The 26,020-nt window shown below is 39.2% G+C and overlaps 1 protein-coding gene across 2 annotated transcripts in view; it reads right to left on the reverse strand.

Moving 5' to 3' along the window:
• Window positions 1-253: 253 nt before the first annotated feature.
• The window catches only part of CD96 (CD96 molecule), a 96,678-nt gene continuing 70,911 nt past the window's right edge, over window positions 254-26,020 (reverse strand). Inside the window, exons 9-14 of one of the 2 annotated variants that reach the window (XM_086407187.1) lie at window positions 18,165-18,242; window positions 17,574-17,645; window positions 6,667-6,732; window positions 5,830-5,913; window positions 2,566-2,689; window positions 254-660 (exon numbers count right to left, since the gene is read on the reverse strand). In XM_086407187.1, coding sequence (XP_086263313.1) covers window positions 552-660; window positions 2,566-2,689; window positions 5,830-5,913; window positions 6,667-6,732; window positions 17,574-17,645; window positions 18,165-18,242 — 533 coding nt within the window. In that variant the 3' untranslated portion in view covers window positions 254-551. The remainder of the gene's footprint in view (window positions 661-2,565; window positions 2,690-5,829; window positions 5,914-6,666; window positions 6,733-17,573; window positions 17,646-18,164; window positions 18,243-26,020) is intronic. The other variant, XM_086407198.1, reaches the window with a different exon arrangement.

A 26,020-nucleotide genomic window follows, 5' to 3' on the forward strand; every position in this document is an offset into this window, starting at 1 on the left:
GTTACCATTCTCTTCTCCAGGGTACTTCCTGACCCAAGGACTGAACCCATATCTCCTGTGTCTCCTGCATCGGCAGGTGGATTCTTTATCTCTGAGTTACCTGGGAAGCCCTCCCTCAGAGATGAACATAATTTTGGCTAATAGTTTAGAATGTTGGCAGATGCCCCAAAGAGCAGATCTGGTATGGACATAAGTTTAAAACCCTTGTCATCACCTCAGGGAATTAAAAGTGAAAAATAAAACACTGCAAGCATTTTTTTTTTCTTTTTCTTTTTTTTAATGCAGCAGCCTAATTTACACTTCTTACATAAGCAAGAAAATCCTTGTAGACTGCACTGGTGGAACGCTTCACATCGCCTCTCAGTCTTGTTTAAATTTCTGGCATATGCAGATTAAAGAGGATCAGCTTTTGGGAAAACAGGTCATACACTTCTGATATCCATTTCAGCTGCAGAAGAGGCTTGGCTAGAGGGCGATTATATTAATAAAGCACAACATCTACTTTTTCGACAGGATTCTAGCAGAATTTTGTGTGTCAAAGCCTCAGAGGACTAGAGTGTCTCCAGCTCATGACAAGGCAGATCACTTCCAATGGACTCCTGAATGCAGGTGTACTTGATGGGAGGTGGAGGTGGCTTGAAAGGTGGAGGTCTTTGCATGCTAGGAACAAAACATTGCTCATTCAAGGCTAAGAAGGTTAGGGGTAATGTATGTATGCATAATATATTTTTAGAAGGGAAAAGAGAAAGTGAAAGAGGCATGCTTCCCTGGCTCTCTTTTTTTCCCCTGGCATAACCTGCTTGCTAGTCCTGTTAGTATCATTAATTAATATTTTTGTGATATTTTATAATTTGTAAACCATTTTTTATCATAGAGTTATATAATTTGCATTTAGGAATTGAGTATTATTGCCACCATTCCACAGATAAAACTGAGGCTCAGAGGTTTTAAGCAACTTGCTTAAGAGGAACAGACCAGCAAGTCAAGCCTTTTAAACAGAGCTTACACTCTCCATGGCAACTGCCTCCTAATAGCGGAAGTGTTTCTCTTATGTAGGTTAAAGCATTCCTCCAGAGAAAAAATTTTCAGATTCTGGAACCAAAGATGGCAGTTTTTCTGAGTCCCTTTGCTAACCTTACCCCCAGCCCTCACCACACTCATTGTGTGTGAACCAGGGGGAAGGTTGGGGGTGGGAAATGAACTTGCCTGAGTCCCTGAGTTGATGGATGGCACCCGCATCCTTTCTGTTTGTATCAGGGAACACTCTTAGAGTCATCTCTGTATAAAGAAAGTACTGGTCTATGTTTGCACAATTCATCTCTTTGTCTAAAGTACATAAGCATAAGATGAGTGTGGGATTTAGCTGTACAAATGCTCCAGCTTTCTTGCTATCAGGAAATAGAGGCATATTTGTGGGCAGACTCAAAAACCTCTACTCCTTGTCTATCAATCCACAGTACCTTAATTTTTCCTTAGAGGGAGAGAGAAGGAGAGAGACTGAGAAAAACAGAGGGGGGTTGTTTTTCATCTCTATATAACACAGACATTTGAATATAGAACAACAACAAAAAAATCAATTCAGATTTTCAGATTCCCGTTTTCTCATTTTAATATAAAAATCCCCAACACCTATTACCTGGTTTTCTGGTGCTTTAGTGGTGACAATATATATCAAAAGGTGGATAGCATTCTTAGAAATTTGCAATTCTGTTTTTTTCTGGGGAATTAGGAATTTCTTAAGGTCACATGGTGGCCAAAGTGTAGTACCTGGACAAAAGTCCAGAATTTCTGATTCGTGGTTTGGTGTTTTATTCACCACGAAACATCCCCTGCACGTGGCTAGAGTCTTCAAGGATACACTAAGTAGAAGGCAGGCCACACAGTCAATATTATCTGAGACAGCAGTACTAAGATATGTGGAGGATCAACTTTGTGTATTCTGAAGATCTCCTCTAAGCATGGCCTGAACCAGACCGATCCAAAACAGCCAAGTCAGAAAAGTGAGCCTTAACCTTCCACGCCATTTCAGACTTCTCAGTGGAGGGAGGAGAGTTCTGGAAACTATTTCAATAAAACAAAAAGACTGCTTTCTTTTCCCCATGGGGAGAAAGGATAAGGGCAGTAAAAGCCCATTTTGCTGAAAAGCAGCTGGAAATTTCTTAAAATTACCTTTCTTACTCAATTTCACACTTCAGTATCTAGGCTCACCTGGGCCCGGGCAGTTCAGAGATGCATGAAAATGAAAAGAATAATGAAGATTAAAAAGAAAAATCAGTTTCAGTTTTGAGGCGATGTGAGCCTCCATTCTCATTTCATGCCCACTGATGTTCCGTCCAGTGAGTGCTTCAGTCTGAACAGGTAGAGGGGCACCAAGTCTGAAGTGCATCTCATTCCAACTGTGTGGTACTGGGCAAGCTGGGCAGCCTCTCTGAGCTTCTCTAAGCCTTATTTCCTCAGTTACATAGGAGAGAAACACTACTATCTAGGAATGATATTTAAAGTGTTGAGTGAATATTTTCTGCTGAAAAAAGTAACTGCTCCTGCATGTCTCCATACTGTACTCACATTTCTTTTTGGTACTGACACCATTTTCTCACTCCAAGACCAAACAATATGAAACAGGAGAGGAGCAAAGCTGCCACAATCACCGGCCAGGACATTCCATCTTTGGGCTTACTGATCACAGTACCTGAAAAGGGCATAAAGAGAGATGAACTTTAATGCCAAAGTTTGGCAACTGGGAAGCAGGATGAATTGAATTAGTTTGCTTACCTGCAACATGCATTTCCAAGGGCCATGGGGTGTTCATTGATCACAATCGTGCTCTGGGATCATTTCTATGACTTGTTCTCATATTGTTTTTGCACTTATACACTTGCATTTCTTTTTTTTTTTTTACATGAATGCCTTTCTTGTTAGAATGTTCCAGACCTAATCTTTTCTTTTCTTTCACTTTCTCAAGGCCCTGGACAATTCCTGGCACAGGGTGGCCAATGAAATGTGATTTATAAGAGGAAAGGAGTTTGGGGGAGAGTGGACACCTGTGTGGTATGGCTGAATGTATGGCTGAATCCCTTTTCTGTCCACCTGAAACTATCACATTGTTAATTGGCTATACTCTGATATAAAATAAAAAATTTAAAAAAGAATGAACACATAAAACTGCTAATCTGTAAATTTGTTTTCCAAATTCACTCCAGTAAAGTAAAAGTTTTATGTGTGAAATACTGGTCTATCTTTAAATTCTTTTTCTTTAAGAAGTCATTAAAATGCTTTATGAAATATTAGTGTGTTAGGAGGAGGAATAAAAAGTAAAAGGCATTATAACATTCTAAAGGTCTGAAAGTACGAAGCTGAGAAGGCAAGAGGCAATATAAATACAATATTCTGGACTGTCTTACTTTTTCTGTAACATGAAGGAAAAATTAAGTAAATGAACTCTCTTAGGAAATAAGATTGTCTGGTTCTGCCTGGCAGAAAATAAAAGGGAATGTTTATAATTGTATAGTTACTTAATTTTTTCCTTTTAAAAAGTGTTTTATGCTCATGTTAAAAATTCAAACAGTACAGAAATATAAACTACAATGAAAAGGAAGTATCCTTAATTCTTCAAATGCCAGCTACCCACACTACAGGTTATAATTTTTAATAGTCAATTATGTTAACTATTTAATAGTTAATTCCTATCAGAAAATTTTAATGCAAATATAAGCAAATATAGGTACCGTGAATATATATCCTTTCATATTACAAATGGGGGCATACTGTACATACTGCTCTGTTCTTGGTTTCTTTCTCAAACAAAAATTGTGGAATGTTTTTCACAGAAGTGCATAGAAGTTTACCTCATTTGATTAAATGACTGGATGGTTCTCCAGTGTGTGGATCTACTGTAGGTTATTTAATTGGCCTTAATGTTGGATGGTTAAATTGTTTCCAGGCTTTTCTTATTTCTAATAACACTACAGTGAAATTCCTTATACATTATAGATAGATCTTTAGCTCTTCAGATTACAGAAATCATTTGGGCAAAAGCACATTTTTGCTTTTTTATTATTAATAAAAGAATATTTTCATTATTTTAAATAGATTATAAACCACGTGTAGACTTTTAAAATTCATTTGATTGCTTCAGATTTATTACACTGCTTTTCATTAAGTGAAGTCTCAAAAAAATAAAACACACACAAGCCCAAAAATCTGGATTTAAAATATTTGTTACCACATCTTTTTTATATTTTACATAGTTTGGGCGGCAGCCATACGATTCTGTCATAACACTGATCACCAGTGCTGAAGATTTTTCCTCTTACAACACATATCCAGGGATTGGAGGTCTTCCTGGTGCTCGTGTTACTTTAGTTTTGTCAGGCAGATGCTGACGGTACCCTGGAAGCTCACACAGTCCTATACTAAGTAACCCTGTGGTTCGCTGATGCACAGGGGCTAGAGTTCACAGTAGTTCAAAGTACTAGAGTATCACGATCACAAAAGAAACAATTACACAGGAAATCAATTTAGGACTACACACAATTCTGTTTCAGTGAAATCAAGACTTACTTATTCTACACTGGCAATATGGTAGACTATAACATTTTACCTCCAAAGTTTCTGAGAAATGAAAGAACAACAGGTTTTAGATAGATCTTCTATCAATGCTTACTAATTTTCTCCCAGCCAAATATAGAAAATGAGGCCATTGGCTTCAGCAATGTCCTGGTGGAAAAGCAGAGCTCCAATTTGCCCCAATTCTTCAAGTATGTAGTTCTTTTCCTTTTTAAATAATTTTATTTATTTATTTTGGCTGCGCTGGGTCTTGGTTGCTGCACAGGCTTTTTTCTCTAGTTGCAAAGAGCGTGGGCTCCTCTTCGTTGTGATGTGCAGGCTTCTCACTGTAGTGGCTCCTCTTGCTGCAGAGCACAGACTCTAGGGCTTGCAGGCTGCAGTACTTGCAGCATGTGGGTGATTCCACTATGGGGAATCAGTAGTTGCGACTCCCCAGCTCTAGAGCACAGGCTCAGCTAATTGTGGTTCACAGGCTGCGTTGCTCTGTGGCGTGTGGGGTATTGACTAGGAATGGAACCTGTGTCTCCTGCATTGTCAGGTGGATTCTTCCACTGAGCCACCAGGGAAGTCGTAGGTAGTTCTTTAGGGCACCAATAGTTAAAGATGTTGGTAGGATGTCAGTTTGTAGCTCCACTGCCATGCTGTGTGCAGGATGGATGATGCACCAGTGACTGAGGGCTATATGAACTTCAATATGAAATAAATTGAATCCCCAGGTAGAGTTCACCAGTTAAGTGAATATAAAGAGTTGATTATGCCTTGAATTTACAATCAAGATCTGCATTGGGAGGGTCATAACTTTATTGCAAACCTTGACCTCTTATGATAAAAAACAAGGATTATATTTAGCATTGACAAACTTTTATTCATTGAATTATAGGAATACTCTTTGTTCCAACCATCAGACTATACTTTCATAAAGCTGAAATATCTCTCAGTACTTTTCACCTGGCTAATTCCTACTCATTCCAGATTTTATTTTAAATATATCCCCAGAGAATCCTTTCTAGTTCCCCAATTACAATCAGATCTTTCTGTTAGACTCTGACAACATCTTGCAGTATATCATAGGATTTGTCACAAATAAATTTAATTGCATGATTATTTATTTACTGTGTATCCTCTATAATAGATTATACTCTTCAGGAAGCCAGTGTTTTCAATATTCAACAGCTGTCACAGTGCCTGACAAATGATAGGCATGCAATAAATATTTGTAGAGCAAATAAAACATAAAATTTTTAAAAATGGCAAATGACTCACCAGTGATGTGATTATTTTTAGTAGATACATTGGCAGTTGTGGGAACTTCTGAAGATTCTCTGGTTGTGCTAGTGAAGATGTCACCTAGGGATACAGAGGGAATATCTGAAGTAATCCTAAGGACCATTTCCATCTGGTCAAAAGTTGTAAAATGATGATTGGACTTCACTTGCTATTAGAAAGAGCTCATCTGAATGGCTCAAATGCTCCTAAAATACTAATATTATATGTAAAGTTTATTAAGGACCAATTTATGCAAGGTTAGTATCCTAGGATCTAATAGTTACCAAAGGAGTGAAGCTTCCTATGGATTTAAAGAAAAAAAAGAGAAACAATACAGCACATACAGTAAAATAATATCTGCTAAAGAATCTCCAGGAGAAAATGATTATGGGATAAGGTCTGAAGCTGGGGTCATGGAAGAGGTTTATCTCTAGTGCCCCAGGTTATTAGAGGTCTCCCCATTCTAATGTGTTTGATAAGGTTATTAAAAATTCCTGTGCAACATTTGGGTAGACAAATCCGTGTCAACAAATCATTCCATTTTACAATGGAAAATTAAAGCTTAAAATGCATTTTAATGGATTTATTTGGTCCCAAAATGCATCTTGAAATAAAATAGAGGCAAATCTATGACTTTATCTCTGACTAACTTTTCTGAGTGACTGAGAAGAATTTTGCCTTCATTCACTGTCATTTTCATCTTCACTGTCATTTCCATCAAGACGCACTTTTAAATACCTGAGATTGGCTTTGTATCAGTTCTTTTCCAACTCTTCCCAAATAAAGCCGACTAATACCTTCCCTGACCCTCAAGACCCTCCTCTAAGTGCTCACCAGGAAGTGTTGAACCTGCACCCGAGGAGGGCGAACTGTTCGTTTCACTGGGCATCCATGGAGCTGCTAAAGGAAGAAGATATTGGAAAATTTATTGTCCCTTTTTGACCTTCAATTGAGTCTAATTATTATGAAAAAGGGATATTAATGAACATTTAAAGTAATTTCATCAAAGTACTCTGCAGCACACCTCAGAATGTCCCAAAATAAAGTGAGAGCTGAAGATGTGTCTAATAAGGAAGGTTTAGTTTTTTGTTTTAAAATTGTAATATAGTTGCTCTACAGTGTTGTATTATTTTCTGCTGTACAACGAAGTGAATCAGCTATATGTATACATATATTTCCTCCCTCTTGGATCTCCCTCCCACTCCATTCCTCATCCCAACTATCTAGGTCACCACAGAGCACCAAGCTGTGCTCTCTGCTCTGCATAGCAGGTTCCCCAAGGTTAGGCTGATTTTGTATGTAGCTATCTGATTTACACATGGCAGTGAACATACACTAATCTCAATATCCCAGTTCACCCCACCCCCCATACCCATGTCCACACATCCATTCCCTATGTCTGGTATCTACCCTGACTTGCAAATAGGTTCATCTGAACCACAGGGAAGTTTTATGATTATAGCCATTTAAAGCAGGAAAAAGAAAGGGAGGGAAAACACTAGGAGCAGTTTCTCCAGCCACAGAAAGTGTGCTATGTCTGTCCCATAGATAAACTAAAAGAATGAGAGAGAAGGAAAGCCTACGTGTGTTATGGCAGCCTCAGTCAAGAGAAGATGCCAACAGGACTTTGAAGACCTTGGTGAAACTTGCAAGAGTGAACAAAATAATTTGTACTTGTGGGTAAGATGACATTCTTGTTTGAGTATGAAAACTGAACCATATCTATAGTGAATTATGAGACCCCTGGGTTACAGCAGAGAAGGCAATGGCACCCCACTCCGATACTCTTGCCTGGAAAATCCCATGGACGGAGGAGCCTGGAAGGCTGCAGTTCATGGGGTCGCTAAGAGTCAGACACGACTGAGCGACTTCACTTTCACTTTTCACTTTCATGCATTGGAGAAGGAAATGGCAACCCAATCCAGTGTTCTTGCCTGGAGAATCCCAGGGATGGGGAGCCTGGTGGGCTGCCATCTATGGGGTTGCACAGAGTCAGACATGATTGAAGTGACTTAGCAGCAGCAGTGGGTTACAGGCCTTGCTGGCTGCTGGGTGAATCCTTTTGATCCACTCAGAGGCAAACCTTCCCCTTTAAATGGATGGTAGCAATTCCAGAAGCACATATGGCTTCTGAAATAGACCTATCAATTCATTTTATTTAGTTCTCCATCTTTGGCAGAAGAGTTCCACTTCTTGGCAGTCTCTACATGTCTGTATTTGATAACATGCCTATAATGTAATGTAAAGTAAAATAGCTACAGTAGTATATGGTTATAATCGGTAAAAAGATATTATACTCATTTATTTAAAACATTGGCATATGTGATTTTCTCAGTTGAATGCTTTCTTACATATCAAGACCAAAACAAGTAGACAAAGCCAAAACAAAATAAAACAAACATTAAAACCCCCGTTGGCCTGACCCTTTCTTGATTTCTCACTAGTTGCCAATGGCAGTTGCTGGTGCAGACAAAGGCATGTTACCAGGCCTTTCAGTAGAGCTGTAAGTCAGTGCTTTCTGGGGACTGCTCCCAGGACAGTCTGTCATAGCTACTCCACTTGGAATTTTCCCCAAGGTTAGGCTGATTTTGTATATAGCTATTTTGAATTTGTTGAGGTCAGGGAGAGGTTCTTGTCTTCAATATAGTTCTATGACCCTGTGCATGTGATCTGGATTACTTTTTGTTCTAGACAAAATGCTAAGATCTATAGATGACAACGGACTGGGTACTTTTTTAACACTGAGGTTTAATGTTTAAGCCATTAAGTTAGGAGTTTATTGACAATGAGCAAAAATCAACTAAAAAGAAACGGGAACCAAGCCTGGGTTTAGGTAAAATTATGAAGAAGGCAGTTTGTTCTGAATAACCTAGCATTTTTTGTTGTTGTTGTTGTTTAATATGGAATCTCCTTTACTTTCTACTTTTAGGGCTTGATGCCTCTATTTCTTCCTCTCTTTAACTTTTTAATGCACGGTATGTGGGCTCTTAGTTCCCTGATAAGGAAATGAACCCACACCCCTGCATTTGAAGTGCAGAGTCTTAACCACTGGACCACAAGGAAGTCCCAATGCCTCTACTTCTTTTCTCTTCAAAATCTGCTATCAAGAAAGGATGTGATAAATTCAATTATGCTAAGATACAAATGGTTTAACAAGTTCTATCACTTTGAGAGAAATGGGTATTTAAAAAAAGATTTTCTATTTTATGTTTATTATCAGTAAGTCAATACAGAACACTTGTAATGATCAGTGACATGTGGACAACAATAGTTTTTTTCATCAAATAGAGTGCCAGTCCTTTCTGTAAAATCAATATTGATTTTCTCCAAACAAAAGAACCAAGCATAATACAATTTCAGGAGATGTTAGTATCATTAGCATGATACATCCAACTTGCAAAAATGGCAATATTTAAAATGATGTAAATTATTTGACCATTTTATAAAACTTCCTTTTGGCCTTCTGAAAACTTTGCAAGTATAAAAAGATCTCAAAAAATGTGCAATAAAATTGAACTACAGGATGTTTAAGTGGGAAGGGGCATGGGTAAACCTCTGGCTGATTCATGTTGACATTTGGTAGAAACGAATGTAACACTGCAAAGAAATTATCTTTCAATTAAAAATAATAAATAAAAAATTGAGCTATAAAAAATACACTTTGGAAACCTAGGGAGTTATTTTTCTGATTTTGTCTGAGATTTTTCAAAATCTGTTAAAAAAAAGTGGAAACTTTTATTTTATTTTATTTTATTGTTAAACTTTACAATATTGTATTAGTTTTGCCAAATATTGAAATGAATCCGCACAGGTATACCTGTGTTCCCCATCCTGAACCCTCCTCCCTCCTCCCTCCCCATACCCTCCCTCAGGGTCATCCCAGTGCACCAGCCCCAAGCATCCAGTATCGTGCATCAAACCTGGACTGGCGACTCGTTTCATACATGATATTATACATGTTTCAATGCCATTCTCCCAAATCTCCCCACCCTCTCCCTCTCCCACAGAGTCCATAAGATTGATCTATACATCAGTGTCTCTTTTGCTGTCTCGTACACAGGGTTATTGTTACCATCTTTCTAAATTCCATATATATGCGTTAGTATACTGTATTGGTGTTTTTCTTTCTGGCTTACTTCACTCTGTATAATAGGTTCCAGTTTCATCCATCTCATTAGAACTGATTCAAATGTATTCTTTTCAATGGCTGAGTAATACTCCATTGTGTATGGAAACTGTTGAAAGAGGTGAAAAAGAGGAGTTTCCAGTTGATAGATTTAACATGTCTGACAATATATAAGTAATGTAAAGGAAAAACTTCAGGAACAAGAATGTATCATAGTTGAGTCTTTGAGCAAGATGAAGAGATAGCAGATCTTGTATCAGCTGCTTCCACAGGAGAGAGGTCTTCCTGCAGAATGCCTGTTTACAGAATCCTCAGTAAGACAGAGCTGGCCATTTCCAGTGATTTATCTTTCACTAAAGAATAGTTTTTCTAAAAGCTCAACTAATGTATATTTAGATATCCATTTTTAGGATGTGTTAAACACTGGCTACACTCCATCTGCCGTCCTTAAGTCTCCTTGGGTATCTCTCAGCAGAGTTAAATTACTGTTGTTTTCTAACTGATTGAAATATTCTGTGTTCTCGAGGTATCATCTCATTTGTTAAATATATAAGTTAATTCTCCTTTAAGTCCTTTGGGAACATTTTCATCTACATCTAAGAATGAACGCTACTTTGACATTTGGATGATAAACATGAGCTCGATGGATAATGTCCTCTCGTACATCACCATTATCAACCAAAAATATGAACATAGGGATACTGTGTTGTTCAGATCAGATCAGTTGCTCAGTTGTGTCCGACTCTTTGTGACCCCATGAATCGCAGCACACCAGGCCTCCCTGTCCATCACCAACTCCTGGAGTTCACCCAGACTCACGGCCATCGAGTCAGTGATGCCATCCAGCCATCTCATCCTCTGTCGTCCCCTTCTCCTCCTGCCCCCAATCCCTCCCAGCATCAGAGTCTTTTCCAATGAGTCAACTCTTCTCATGAGGTGGCCAAAGTACTGGAGTTTCAGCTTTAGCATCATTCCTTCCAAAGAGATCCCAGGGCTGATCTCCTTCAGAATGGACTGGTTGGATCTCCTTGCAGTCCAAGGGACTCTCAAGAGTCTTCTCCAACACCACAGTTCAAAGGCATGAATTCTTCGGCACTCAGCCTTCTTCACAGTCCAACTCTCACATCCATACATAACCACAGGAAAAACCATAGCCTTGACTAGACAGACCTTTGTTGGCAAAGTAATGTCTCCGCTTTTGAATATGCTATCTAGGTTGGTCATAACTTTCCTTCCAAGGAGGAAGCGTCTTTTAATTTCATGGCTGCAGTCACCATCTGTAGTGATTTTGGAGCCCAGAAAAATAAAGTCTGACACTGTTTCCACTGTTTCCCCATCTATTTCCCATGAAGTGGTGGGACCGGATGCCATGATCTTCGTTTTCTGAATGTTGAGCTTTAAGCCAACTTTTTCACTCTCCACTTTCACTTTCATCAAGAGGCTTTTGAGTTCCTCTTCACTTTCTGCCATAAGGGTGGTGTCATCTGCATATCTGAGGTTATTGATATTTCTCCCAGCAATCTGAGTTTCTCAAATAAATTTTTATATCCTTCCTTCAGCATAGCATCAGTTTCTTCCACAGTTCTTTTAAATTTAGCTTTTGATAAAATAAACATTATTTGACAAGGAGACTACGTTACTTAGCATACCATTCTATCATAAAAGGGTACTTCTCTTCTATAGTAAAAACAAGATCAACTTTGATAGTATTGTCTTTTTCCTTGAGTTGCAATAACATTTTTTGACATTCATCTGTAACCAGCTTACAGTTCTCAATAATATTATGACATGTTAGGCATCTTTCCCTTTGCAGGAAGATCTATTTTGTGTCATATTAAAGCCCAAGATTATCTGGTTTAGCAGACCCTCTTTTGACAACATCACAGATAATTTCTGTTACTCTTTTGGGGTTCTTGAGGCAACGTGAACTTCTCTAAAATTCTGGCATAATTTTTATATGTACAGACTTTCTACTGGGTAACCAATCTTCCTTAAGACATTCTGACTTCTGCCCTTACTTTTGTCCTTAGAGCAAAGGCATAGGGTGGCAAGCAATAGCCACAGAATCAAGGCTATGACATACAGACCTCACTGATCTTGGTCTTCTGCCCTATCTTTTTCTTCAAGGTACTGGGTCAGCATCACCCCTTCCATCAGATGCAATGGGCACCAGATACTTACTGTCCACTCTTGCCATGATCACTTAATCTATAAATGGGACCCTTATGCTCTTCCTGACCACAAAACAAACATGATACTCACAAGCTTTGGAAGTGTGGGGCTTGTGTACTAACAGTGTAGAAATCCATGGAATCCCCATGGTATTTTAACGAAGGAGAGAATTTTAAATCAGAGGAATAAATCTATAATTTGAGGCTGATTTAATGAGGAATTAGGTGACAGAACAGGAGCAGAACAGTGTTTTAGAGAAGAGAAAATGGAAAGAGATGTGACCTGAGGCATGTAAGATTTTTAGAATTTGAGGGTAAGAATGGTGAGTTTATTACTCAAAGAGTCAGCATCCTGACCAACAGGGAACAGAGGGGCTGAAGAGATCCTGGTGCAGCCTGCGATAGGACCTAGCATTGTTGTAGGTCCTGGCTTTGCTGGGTCCCTCCCATTGATCCTCAGCTCCTTAGTTCCAGCTTTTATATCACACTCTGCCTATAAAAAGGAGAGGGATTCTCATGAAATTATTACCAGGAGTCTGAGGAGAAATAGCCAGGACCAGGGGCAGGATAAGCAGTACAATTGTAAGAGTTAAGAAGAGCTATGGCTAATTCATGTTGATGTTTGGCAGAACTAACACAATTCTGTAAAACAATTATATTTCTATTTACAAATAAATTTAAAATAAAAAGAGTTAAGAAGAGTATGTAAAATTTGAAGAATAAGGGATGCCAGGTTCAAAGAACAGAATGAAGACCTCATGTGAGAGCAATAAGAGGTATCCTGAGGCTTGTGTGTGTATGTGCGCATGCATAAATAAACTTGATGATTTGATGATGGGTAAATTGGAGTGTTTAAGGACTCATGGAGACTCATATCATTTTTCTGCTTGTCTGAGACAGACTGATTTCAGAGTGGCTTCAGGCTCCACTGGGACAGATGGATGACTGGAAAACCCAGGGGGAAAAAAAAAAGTAAGCTTCAATTTTCTGCTCCATGGCCTGATCACCTGAGTGTCAGGATGAAAATATGTCCCAGGACATTATTAAGGTCATACACTTCGGGTATTTAGAAGGTCAGTTTTGGTATCCCCATTTCATAGATGGTTACACTAAAATATGCATTCCTCTTCTAGACTGCAGGAACTGGGATAAAGATTCTAACATTCTTGATTTCCAGTTTAGACCTCTTCAAGTTAATAAATAACAAAATAACAACAAAAGAATATATTAAAACAAGTATGAGATTAGTGCAAATGCAATGTGCTCAGAATCTTCTAGTGGCATTTAATATATATGAACTATACAAAGTGTATGTATAAGCAAATATCTCATAGAATGTGTTCACAAAGAGCAAGGGCCCTAGAAACACTGCTAGTGGGTTTATTTCACTAGAAATCGATCCATTATCATTCTTTTTCTGCCTCTGAGCATTTCATAAATCAATTGAAATAAACATATTGAAAGAAAAAATTCCCATTACCAATGCCTGCCACGAATCTTGCCAAATGCATCATCTAATATTAGATGTCATATTACAGTCCAATCCAAGGAGTAAAAACATGTTTCAAAAACAGTTTGGGAGTGAGCAATCAATATTAACTTGTTGGACCCTAATGTGTTTTTGTGAATGATTATAAATACAGCAACTCGCTGCAGGGAATTTTTTCTCTAAGCTTATAGATGAAAAATGGCAACCAGTTAACAAGATCTTCTTGCATAAGTAAGAAGGCAGTTTTCCCTGCCAGGAAAAAATTGTTTGCTGGGTTTTAGAGTCCCTTCCTAGAGTTCACAATTTCTAAGGCTATTTTTATGATAAGAATGATAAACAGATGTCTAAGGATAAATGAAGTTTTCAAGTGGGGAAGGAGAGAAACTGTGAAGGATTACAATAGTTTATTTCATTATGAACTCTATTAAAAAGAATAAAAATATTCCTGTGTAAATTAGGAAGCACTTTCAAATAAGACCCTTTCAATTTTCTAGTTTCTAGGGCAAAAAGTACCTTGGGTGGTCTCTGTACTGCATACTGTTGTGATGCACTGGATGAAGAGGATTTTAGTATGGGCACAGATGCTAATGTAATAATTTAAATAAAGCAATAAGTGAAAAATTCAAAACCTCCAATTAAGCAGATCATTTCTTCTCACTGTAGTACATACTGGCTATTGTTTTGTTTGGCTTCATAATATTCATTGAGTTGTTATCTCATCCTATTCCACATTCTCTTATTATTGAACATATTTTTCCTTAATAATTCTCCAACTCATACACAGATTTTGGAATTATATAAATAACATTATAAATGTTTACTCCCTCTCCTATCTTTTGTATGTCCATTCAAAAGCAAACATTGTCTGAATATTGTCTACATATTTTAAATTTTTATCAAATATTAAATCTAAGCCATATACTATTTGGTTATATTAATACTTGTTTTAAACCTAAATAGTATCACACTAAGCGAAGTAAGCTAGGCAGAGAAAGACAAACATCATATTATATTACTTTTATGTGGAATTAAAAGAATGATACAAATGAACTTATTTACAAAACAGAAATAGACTCACAGACATAGAAACTTATGGTTACCAAAGGGGAGGACAGGGAAGGGGTAAATTAGATTGGGATTAAAATACACATTACTATATATAAAATAGATAATCAACAAAGGACCTACTGTATAGCAGAGGAAACTATACTCAATATTTTGTAATAACCTACAGTGAGAGAGAATGTAAAAAAAGAACATATATTTATGTATATGTATAACTGAATTACTTTGCTGTACACTTGAAGCTAACACAACATTGTGAATCAACTATATTTCAAAACAAATTGAAAAAAAACTTTTTAAATTTAAAAAATAAATTTTACTTGAATTTATCATTCCATATACTGTCACTTGGCATTTACTTTTTTGATTCAACATAGTGCTAATAGAATTCATTCACGCTGCCATATGTGACTGACATTCACTCATTTTTCATTGTTGCATAGTATTTTATGATTATATTACAACTTACTTATCTACACTCCTAACTATAGATTATTTACAGTTTTATTTTTTGTTGTTATTATAAGCAGTGTTCCCCTCACCAACATTTGTATACAAATCTCCTGGACACATGTAATAGTTTATTTTTGGGGGAGGGTATTTATATAGGAGTGGGCTTCCCTGGTTAAGAATCTGCCTGCAGTGCAGCAGACGTGGGTTCCATCCCTAGGTCAGGAAGATTCCCTGGAGAAGGGAATGGCTACCCACTCTAGGATTCCTGCCTGGAGAATCCCATGGACACAGGAGCCTGGTGGGCTATGGTACATGGGGCTGAAACATGACTGAGTGACTAATACTTGAAGTAGAAGTGTTGGATTGTCTGGTATAAAACTCTTTAGCTATAAAAAATAATGCCTAAGTAGTGGAAAGAGATGGTAATAATTAATACTCTCACCAGCAACATATAACAAATTTCATTGATCTGCATCCTATACAACTCTCGGCAATTTTAGACTTGTTCATTTTTGCAAATTGGTTATGTATAAAATAACTTTCTGACTTTAGTCTTCACTGGCATGTCCTGATTGTTAGAGAGGCTTAGAATCTCTAAATGTTTTCTGGCTACTTAGATGTTGCCTTCTGTGATGTACCTATTTGCTCATTTCCTACTGCTTTTTGTCTTTTAAAAAACTGCTTTGTAGACGTTCTTTATATATTCTTGATTTAAAGTTTTGATCCTTTGTCAACTATATATTTTTGATCCTTTTTCAAACATGTGGCAAATATCTTCTCCCAGATTACAGCTTGCCTTTTTAAAAACTTTCTTGAAGGAGTCGTAAGGAAAAGAATTTTCTTAATTTAATTTTTCAGTCATTTTTATGTCTAGTGTCTCTTCTTTCCTCTGCCCTTCCCTAGCCCGAAGCTGGGAAGGAAATCACCCTGATTTTATTACATGTTTTAATATTTGGCTTTTTGACATAAATATTTTAAACTATATGGAGTTTATTTTTGTGTAATGTACATGGTGGGGGTACATTTTAATGTGTTTTTCTTATTAAAAAAATCAGCATTCCTGGGTCCACTTGCTGAATGGTGTCTGCACAGCACTCTGGACACCACCTTTGACATACATCACGGTCATGCTGCCTGTGATCTCTTTGTGTGCTTTTTCTCCTCTCCTGTGTGGTCTCTCTCTTCCTTTCCATTCTTGTATTTGGGTACTATGTTCACAGGTGTCTGTTATATTATCAACATATTTGTTGAGAGATATATATTACATTCAATTACAGAGGGTCATGCCTAGACTAATGATGAAAGTATCATGAACTGAAGATTATGATTAACCTAAATTTGTGAACCTGAGCTCCATCGAGCTCAAGCTCAGTCACTCAGTCGTGTCCGATGCATTGTGATCCCGTGGACTATAGCATGCCAGGCTCCTGTCCATTGACTTTTCCAGGCAAGAAGACTGGAGTGGGTTGCCATTTCCTACTCCAGGGGATCTTCCCAACACAGGGGTCAAACTTGTGTCTCTTTCATCTCCTGTATCAGCAGGCAGATTCTTTGCCACTGAGCCACCTGGGAAGCCTGAAGTCCATAAAAAAGATAAATAATGCTCAAAGATAAATATTATATAGGTTCCTTTTTCCTCTTTGATTTATTTCCTAAGGACAAGTTCCCATCAGTGAGATGACTGAGTCAGTGGGTATAAAAGATGTTTGGAGGTTTTCAATGTATAATTTAAATGCTTTTTAAAAGGCACACGCACATTTACTCTGTGGCAAAGCGCCCAGGAATTAAATTCGGAGTCCTGAACCTGTGGTACCCAGGGGCTTCACTTCTCTTTGCTTCAGCCACATCCTTTGCCACTTAAGACCACACTCATCTTCGTCTTGACCACTAACAGGCAGTGTATTTCCTTTTTAGACCCTGTCAATACCTGCTAAGGCAGCATCAACAGACCCCGTTGCTACTTGGTCACATGGCAAGTAACAAACTATTTTTGTGCTTCACACTGAGCTTCTTTTTTTTCCTTTTTCTAGTGATATGCACATTCTAGAGAGTTCTCTTTTCCCCCAGATCTACTCATAGTTTGCTTTTTCATCTCCACTTTATTCAGATGTCACTTTGCTCAGGAGGGCCTTCCAAGACCACCTTAACTAGAAGGGCACTGCCCTCTCGCTCTTGGTTCTCTCTGTCTCCCTTCTCTGCTTCGTTTTCTCCATATCACTTTTCATTATTTGTCTGTCTCTCATCCACCCGATTGTGGAACTTAGACCTGTTTTGCTTACAGATATCCCCAGCATCCACAACAATGCTTTAAATATGGTCGATGCCTTGTAAACATTTGTTAATGTGATCATAAACAAAGCACACAGTAGTTGTTCAGTATATGTATTGGATAAATGAGTGAGGCCCGGAGGACTCCAGGGACTCACATTTCACTCACAGTGTTTGGCGTCTTTCCCACTGGAAGTCCAGGAGTAGTTGAAGCCTCGGGTAGGCACATCGGAATTACTGGCTGAAAGACAAAAATTTCACAATTCTATTTTCTAATAACGTTGTAATTTAATTTTACTTTGATGTGCTGAATTTTTAGTCTGTATGACTTCAGGGAAATCTGAAATTGAAAATAATGCTTCCTGACACAGAGAACGCTAGCTGGCTTGTGTTAAGCTAAAGTCTGTAGTTTATGTTTAATGCCCAAAGAAAGCAGAGATTTTCTTTTTTTTTCTCTTCTTGTCACCAACTCAGATCACCGGGAGTACTCTCAAGATTACTTTAATATTACTCTAAAAATCCCATGACAAATGACAGGTACAATGGAATAACAAATCACCAATCCATATTTTTAAGATTATAGTAATTGTCACATCAATATATAGTCACTGGATTACAATTTCCCACAGAGTAACTCAAAAGCAAAATATAAACATAAAATGAAAAATGCAGTTTTCCCCCAAACCTCAATATTATAGCTGCAATAAAATCTGTGGTTGTATTGTCTCTTTGGAGTCACATGAGGAGTCTTGCTACTCACTTTGAACACTTGGAGGGATGACGTTTGAAGTTGATGTGCTCACATCTACATGGGCTGTTGATGATGGAGTTCGATAACCTATTTTGAAAACAAAATTTCCAAACTGTCATAGGAATTTACTTTCATATGTTTAAATGTGCCACTATACTTAAAAAAGGTGACATGTAGAACATGGAGTATTGGATTTAGAAAGAATCTTGCTGCTGCTGCTGCTGCTAAGTCGCTTCAGTCGTGTCCGACTCTGTGCGACCCCATAGACGGCAGCCCACCAGGCTCCCCCGTCCCTGGGATTCTCCAGGCAAGAACACTGGAGTGGGTTGCCATTTCCTTCTCCAATGTATGAAAGTGAAAAGTGAAAGGGAAGTCGCTCAGTTGTGTTCAACTCTAGCGACCCCATGGACTGCAGCCCACCAGGCTCCTCCGTCCACGGGATTTTCCAGGCAAGAGTACTGGAGTGGGTGCCATTGCCTTCTCCAATGTATCAAAGTGAAAAGTGAAAGGGAAGTCGCTCAGTTGTGTCTGACTCTAGTGACCCCATGGACTGCAGCCCACCAGGCTCCTCCGTCCATGGGATTTTCGAGGCAAGAATACTGGAGTGGGGTTCCATTGCCTTCTCCAATGTATGAAAGTGAAAAGTGAAAGGGAAGTCGCTCAGTTGTGTCTGACTCTAGTGACCCCATGGACTGCAGCCCACCAGGCTCCTCCGTCCATGGGATTTTCCAGGCAAGAGTACTGGAGTGGGGTGCCACTAAATCTTAGTGCACACATAGTCTGATGGCTTCATTTTATAAATTATAGAGTCCAAAAGTTCTATGCTTGTGGTTGCACACCCAATGCTCAATATTATTTATTTTATATTAACCCAGTTCTCCTTAGTACAAGTGTATTACATTCATACTTTCAAAATATTTTATTTTAGTGTCTACTATGTGCAAGATGATTCACATGCAGTTGGAACAATGAAGACAAGATCTTCACCCTTATGGAACTTATCTTGTAGTGAATTTTCACAATTATATATAATTTTTTCACATATGAAATATGGTTTCACATTTACTTCAATTCTTAGCTTTCTAAATCATCTTAATCTTCATAAGCCATAATTTCCCATTTTTCCTCCTTCTTCCCTTCCCCCCAAAATGAAAGACTAATTCATTTTCATTTGAAAATACCTCTAGAGATAAAGCAAGGTAGATTGAAACACAAAAATACTCAACTATAGCCACTGAAACATGTTATGTCTCTTGGGAAGACAAATGTTTAATAGATTTTATTTCTATGTATTTCTCCTTTGCTCCAAAACATATTCATGGAGGCTTACATAAATATGCAAATACAAGAAGATAAAAGAAGTGGATAGAAAGGGAAAATAAGGGTAGGAAAAATAAAGTTAGATAAAGAATGTTGAGTGTTGTTAAAACCTAGCTGGGGATATTACATAATGTATTTCTTGATGTAATATTCTCTTAGATATGGACTGCACATTTGGTCAGAATGTTCTAGTAACAATGTTAAGAAATAAAGAGCATTTGTTATACCACTGATGAACATTATAAGATAAAAAACAATCAATTTTAAAGAAAATAACTGCTATTCTTTTTATTATGATTAGAAAGAATTTTCTCCCCAGTTTCTATAAAAAGGGTACTGTAAAATGTGTACAATATTCTCAGTATCTTTACAGTATGGCAGCCAATATATTCTTTCACCCTCAAGCTTTAATTAGTAGTGAATAGCCTGGCAACTTCTCAGATATCTCAGTTCCTGGAAAGGGCATGCCTTAAATAGAAAACAAGGGTAATTGAATCTCTGAAAGAAGTATATATAAGATAAATAAATAAATTGGCATCGTGGCTCGTGTGTGTGTGTGTGTGTGTGTGTGAAGTCACTTCAGTCATGTCCAACTCTATGCAACTTATGGACTGTAGCCTGCCAGGCTCCTCGGTCTATGGGATTCTCCAAGTAAGAATACTGGAGTGGGTTGCCATATCCTTCTCCAGGGAATCTTCCTGACCCAGGAATTGAACCCGCTTCTCCTATGTCTCCTACATTGGCAGGTGATTTCTTTACCATTAGCACCAGTTGTAGGTCACATAAGAGATGATCAACAAGCATCATTTTGCAACACAGCCTACCAATGAACACCAAAGACATACTACACCCCAGCTCCATGAATCAGTCAGACATGTTAGATGCTGTTTCAGATGATGCTATTTGAGGAAAAAAATGTGCAGCCAGCATCAGGATGGGCAGAAAAAAAGTCTTTTAAAGACAGGATACACACAGTTTCATTTATTCAACAAATACTTAGCGAGTTAGCATTGAGGATAAAGTGCAGAAAAAGAGAATTTTTGCCCCTGCCCTCACGGAACATATAATTTAGTGAGAAAAAAGGTCATTGTGGCAGATTACTGGTTGATCACCAGACCCAGTTCTCTTCTTTCAGGCACAGAGAAACTACACTTCCCAGCCTCCTGTGCAGTTCGATGTGGTGGCCATGTATCAAGTCCCAGGCAATAGACTGTGAGTAAGAGTGATGGCTGTTGCTTCAAGGCTTGTCATATAAAAACATCCCACACACGATCCTACATGATCTTTCTTCATGAGCTATCCAGATATTATGATGCAGAGTGATTTGGAAGTCAGCATCACATGTAACAAAGCTGGAAGCCTGGGGTGTCAAATAACTGTGGAGCAGAGCACTCAGCTACTAGCTTGGCCTTATATTGACTCTGTTAGGATAAATAAATTTATATCAAGTATAAATGAAGAAATGCAATTTTGGAATTTGTTGTTATTGCAGGTTGTTTCCTTTCCCTCATAAAGAGTGAAAAAGAACTGCAGTATAAGATGGGAAGTACTCTGGTGGAAAAAATACACAGTGCTGTGAGATTCCAGAGGAGGAACGCATAACCAAGGCATGGAACTCAGGGAAGATTTTCTGGAAGAAGTGACTTAACAACTAGGCTTGAAGACTGACAAGAATTAGCAAGACACAGAGAAAGAGAGCAATCAAGGAGCAGAATGCTCCAAGCAGTGTGAGACAACTGAAGTCTGGTGAGAATATTGAAGGCACTCTGTGAGCAGTAAAGAGATGAGGATGAAGTAAGAAGTTACATCCTTAAAATTCCACAGAGGAATACTGTCCAGCTGGTCCTTACAAGATGCCATGCCCCAGGGTAAGTGAAGGTGGCCTGGACTCTAGGGTGAAGGCTATAGGGAAGAAAAGAAGTGGGAAAGTTTCAAGTGTGGGCCCGACAGGGTTGGTACATAGCTGAATGTAGGAAATAAATAAAAGAGAGAAGTCAGAATAACTCCCAGTTTTCCAGCTTGGGCAGGTGTTTGGATCAAGGTGTCGTTATCTGAGCAAATAAACAGGAAAAATAACCTTGGAAGGCCCGGAGGTACAAAAATGAAATAAAATTGGGACAGATTGCTTTTGACTGCATATGAGATATCATCTTCCAGCAGAGGGCTGGTCATGTGAGTCTGAATCTTAGGAGTGAAATTAGGTTGCAAATGAATATTTGTGAGACATCAGTGTGTAGACAGTAATTGGAGTAACTGAGAGCTCCAAGGAGGATGGGTCCTGGGAGAAGACAGAGCCTAGGATGGAATGATGGGGAAAACTTTCATGTAACATACTGGCAGGAGAAAGGGAGATTGAGAAGGAGGAGCCAGGGAGGCTGCAAGAAAGTCAGGGGCTACATTATTAGAGAAGCCAAGGTGACGGAGGATTTCCAAAAGCAGGGCCAGTCAGCCCAACTCAGCAAATATTTGTGAGGGAAGACTATGTGCCAGATGTTGGGTCAATGCAGTCAAATGCTGCCAAGAAAACAGATTTCCATCTGGCTCCTAACTGCTAGGAAGCCATTGCATTAGACACATGATACTGCATCCAGAGTCTACGAGACAGTTTTGCAAATCATTTGGAGATTTGTAGCTTAGCTATTAAAAGCATCAATTCCAGAACCAGATAACATGAACTGAAGCCTGCCTTAGTTCGAAGTTAGATGTGTGATCTTGGTAGAATCTACTGACCTTTCTCTCTTTCTCAAATTCCTCACATGTAAAATAATAGTACTTTTCTATAGGGTGAGTGTATAAAGTACTTAGAAGAATGCCTGGCATGAGGTAAGGGCTAAAAAGTAATCTTAGAAGCTATACAACAGCTCATCTGCAGTTTAGCTCAGGTGTTGAAAACACAAGCATATCGTAACAATAGATGACTTGAATCTCCTGATGAGTTCTACCATTGCTCCCATTTCCCCAGTCCTTCTAGAAGGGGGCTGATGTGAGGTAACCAATCCTTCCTTCCCTAGGCTGGCCCAAGTCAAGAACTACATTCCAAAAGGCTGTACCAGAAAACGGCTACCTGTCGGGGGAGAAGAGAACGGCAGCCTACTGGGCACTAGTTCTATGATGGAGCAGTCATTTCTCCTGGCAGAGTCACCTGCAACTCTCCTCTTTCACCTCACTGAGCCCCTAGTGGTTTCACATACCTGTGAAGTCATTGTAACGTCTACCTCATTGCCTTCCACCACTCATCAAGTGATAGGAAAAAAACACACCAAAAGACTGCTTACAGGATACATGAAGTATTTGCAGAGTAAGCTCAGATTGTCTCAAACTGAGTATTGGGATCACATTTCTGGACACATAGGGAATTGAGCACTGGCATTCACCCATTGGCTAATCCTGACAAGGTTGCTGGGGAGGTCAGTCACTTCACTCCCCATGAGCTTTCTGCTGACTGTGCTCCACCGCGCCCTCTAGTGGACTTATCAGGAAGTCTCTGCATGAAGAGCAGCTGTGCGTCTCCTCCACAACTTGTTCAGTCACCTGAGTTGTGTGCGAATCTGTAACCTCACGGATGGCAGCACGTCAGGCTTTCCTGTCCATCACCAACTTCCAGAGCTTACTCAAAGTCATGTCCATCGACTCGGTGATTCCATCCAACCATCTCATCCTCTGTCGTCCCCTTCTCCTCCCGCCTTCGATTATTTCCAGCATCAGGGTCTTTTCAAATGAGTCAGCTCTTCGCATCAGGTGGCCAGAGTATTAGAGTTTCAGCTTCAGCATCAGTCCTTCCAATGAATAGTCAGGGTTCATTTCCTTTAGGACTGACTGGTTTGAACTCCTTGCAGTCCATGGGACTCTCAAGAGTCTTCTCCAACACCACAGTTCAAAACCATCAATTTTTCAGCACTCAGCTTTCTTTATGGTCCAACTCTCATATCCATACATGACTACTGTAAAACCATAGCTCTGACTATGCAGAATTTTGTAGGCAAAGTGATGTCTCCACTTTTTAATATGCTGTCTAGGTTTGTCACAGCTTTTCTTCCAAGGAGCGTCTTTTAATTTCATGGCTCCACAACTGGTTCATTATGATTTTATGAACCTATGGATCAAAGAGTGAATTTGAATTTCTCTCTTATCAAGATGGCTTTATCTTTGTCCTCTTTGCAGTAATTTCTTCAGTTATCTATTTTTAAAATTTTGCGTGATTATGTGTTTTCCTTGGTGGCTCAGTGATAAAGAATCTGCCTGCCAATGCAGGAGACCCAGGTTTAGGGAAGAGCCACTAGAGAAGGAAATGACAACCCACTTCAGTGTTCTTGCCTGGGAAATCCCATGGGCAGAGGAGCCTGGCGCGCTACAGTCCATAGCGTCACAAAAAGTCAGATGCAACTTAGCAACAGACTTTTTTTTTTCATAACCATACAAAACAAGGTAAAAAATAGAGAGAAGTAAATAACTAGCTATAAGTAATCATTGGCTACTGTGGGATACTGAAAGATATGATGTGCTTCTGCTCCTCCTAATTACTATAGGAAGAAAAGGTAAAAGAGGAAATGGGGAGGGGAAAGGAAAAACAAGAAAGATATCCATGTTTTAGACAATTCTCAGAAGGATGAGAAAAAAGTGATCCCTTTACTCTGGGACTCTGTTCCTTGCATGGGAAAACACATGGCTTTCATTGTCAGTCAGCAGTCTCTTATCTCCCCTCCCATGGACCAGCATCTTTTATTCATTCATTTATCCACTCTTCCTCCCTCCCTCTTTCTCTCCCTCTCAATCTGAGAGCTGACCTTCACAGTATTCACCAAGTGACTTAGTAAGTGAAGGCAGAAAGAAATGGCTTAAACATTGGTGATACGATCATAACAATGGTAATGACAATGAAGAAAAAGAATGAGGAAGCAATAATCAGAGAACTTTGTATTTTTTTTGTGAGAGCTTCCCTTGTGGCTTAGCTGGTAAAGAATCCAACTGCAATGTGGGAAACCTGGATTTGATCCCTGGATTGGGAAGATCCCCTGGAGAAAGGAAAGGCTACCCACTCCAGTATTCTGGCCTGGAGAATTCCATGGACTGCATAGTCCATGGGGTCGCAAAGAGTCCAACACGACTGAGAGACTTTCACTTCTTTTTCACCACCATCACTTAGAAATCTCAGGCTAATAAGCAACTGCCAGCCATCTCTGAAAATACTTCTTACTTAGAATGAACAGACATTTTCTGATTGCCCACACTGGGTGCTGGCACTGATTGGTAACATATGATTTAATTCTGGCAGGAGTCACTGGGTATGATAACTGGAAATTTCATTTGTATTAAAACGACTGATTAAATGTTCTTTTCTGGAGGTCAAAAAATAATGTGACATAAATCCTTGCTTACTGCAGATTTACTGCAGGGGAAGAATTCATTCAACTCCATCTAACAAGTGGTGTTCGTGGACCACTGAAAAGAGGAACACTGCCAAGACATGCATGCTGCCTTGATCCTCGCTTCACTCTGTCTCTTGCCTGGTTTAGAGAACAGCTCTATGCGTCCTGTCATGAGCAGGCCTGTGGAGCTTGTTGAGGGCTGAATACATGTCGATAAGCTTCTGGGAACAAAAAGATCAATGGCACCTATCACTTTCTTAAAGGGGCCCAAGATCATTTCAGTCTTACTCATCTCCAGCTGAATTTTGTTCTGATCTTGGCCTAAGGGTCTGTATCAAATTGCATGGGTTATGGAAAGAGTGACCCCTTTACTCTAGGACTTTGTTTACCATGCAGAAGTCAGAGCTGAAGCCATCCAGAGATGGCTTTACACAACAGTTCAAGATTAAGGCCCCTTGGCATTACATGACCCAACTTCAACAATCTCAGCATTGGTATCTCTTTCCATTTCCTGTCCATGTTCTTTCATTTATTCACCCAGAATTTGGGAGCCTCTGTCTTCCAGGCATTTTGCTCAGCACTGGGGACGCAGTGATCAGTTTCTCTGGAGTTTAGGTTCACAGAGGATATGGCGTTAGAGACTCACAGAAATCGATCCAAATATGAGAACACTGAAGGAGGGAAGGCCTAGTCAGCGTCTCAGGAAGGCTGCCCTAGGGATGTAGAGGGAAAATGGATACAGGGGAAGGGCTGTGGGAGCTTTCAGGCCAAGGACACAGCGAGTGCAGAGACCCTGCAATAGCCTCATGTACAGTGGTTTAGTAACAGCAATGGGTGGTACCGGTCTGTTCCAGGGCTGGGCCTTTGCAAGCCCTCAGTATTTGTTCTGTGTGTCGAACTGAACTGAGTGCCATCACCATGCACACTCGTGGCCTCAGCATCAGTAGGACAGTGATCAAACTGTGGCACATTGGTGGTGGCCAGCAATGCTTATTTCTCACTGGCTTTATTTTAACTCTGTTTCTGAAAGCAATCGCTTCCTAGAGCCTGACCTGGAGATTCTGTAACTTTAAGGGGACATGTGTATCTGACAATCTCTTGACATCAAGTACAGCATTTTAAAAGACTTGTCTTCATACTCCGTTCAGTCAAGTCTTTATAAAAGATTCGTATTATATA

Source organism: Bos grunniens, chromosome 1, assembly GCF_055505025.1.
Source record: "Bos grunniens cultivar Pamir isolate PY7600 chromosome 1, Bosgru_T2T1.0, whole genome shotgun sequence".
Classification (NCBI taxonomy): Eukaryota; Metazoa; Chordata; class Mammalia; order Artiodactyla; family Bovidae; genus Bos; species Bos grunniens.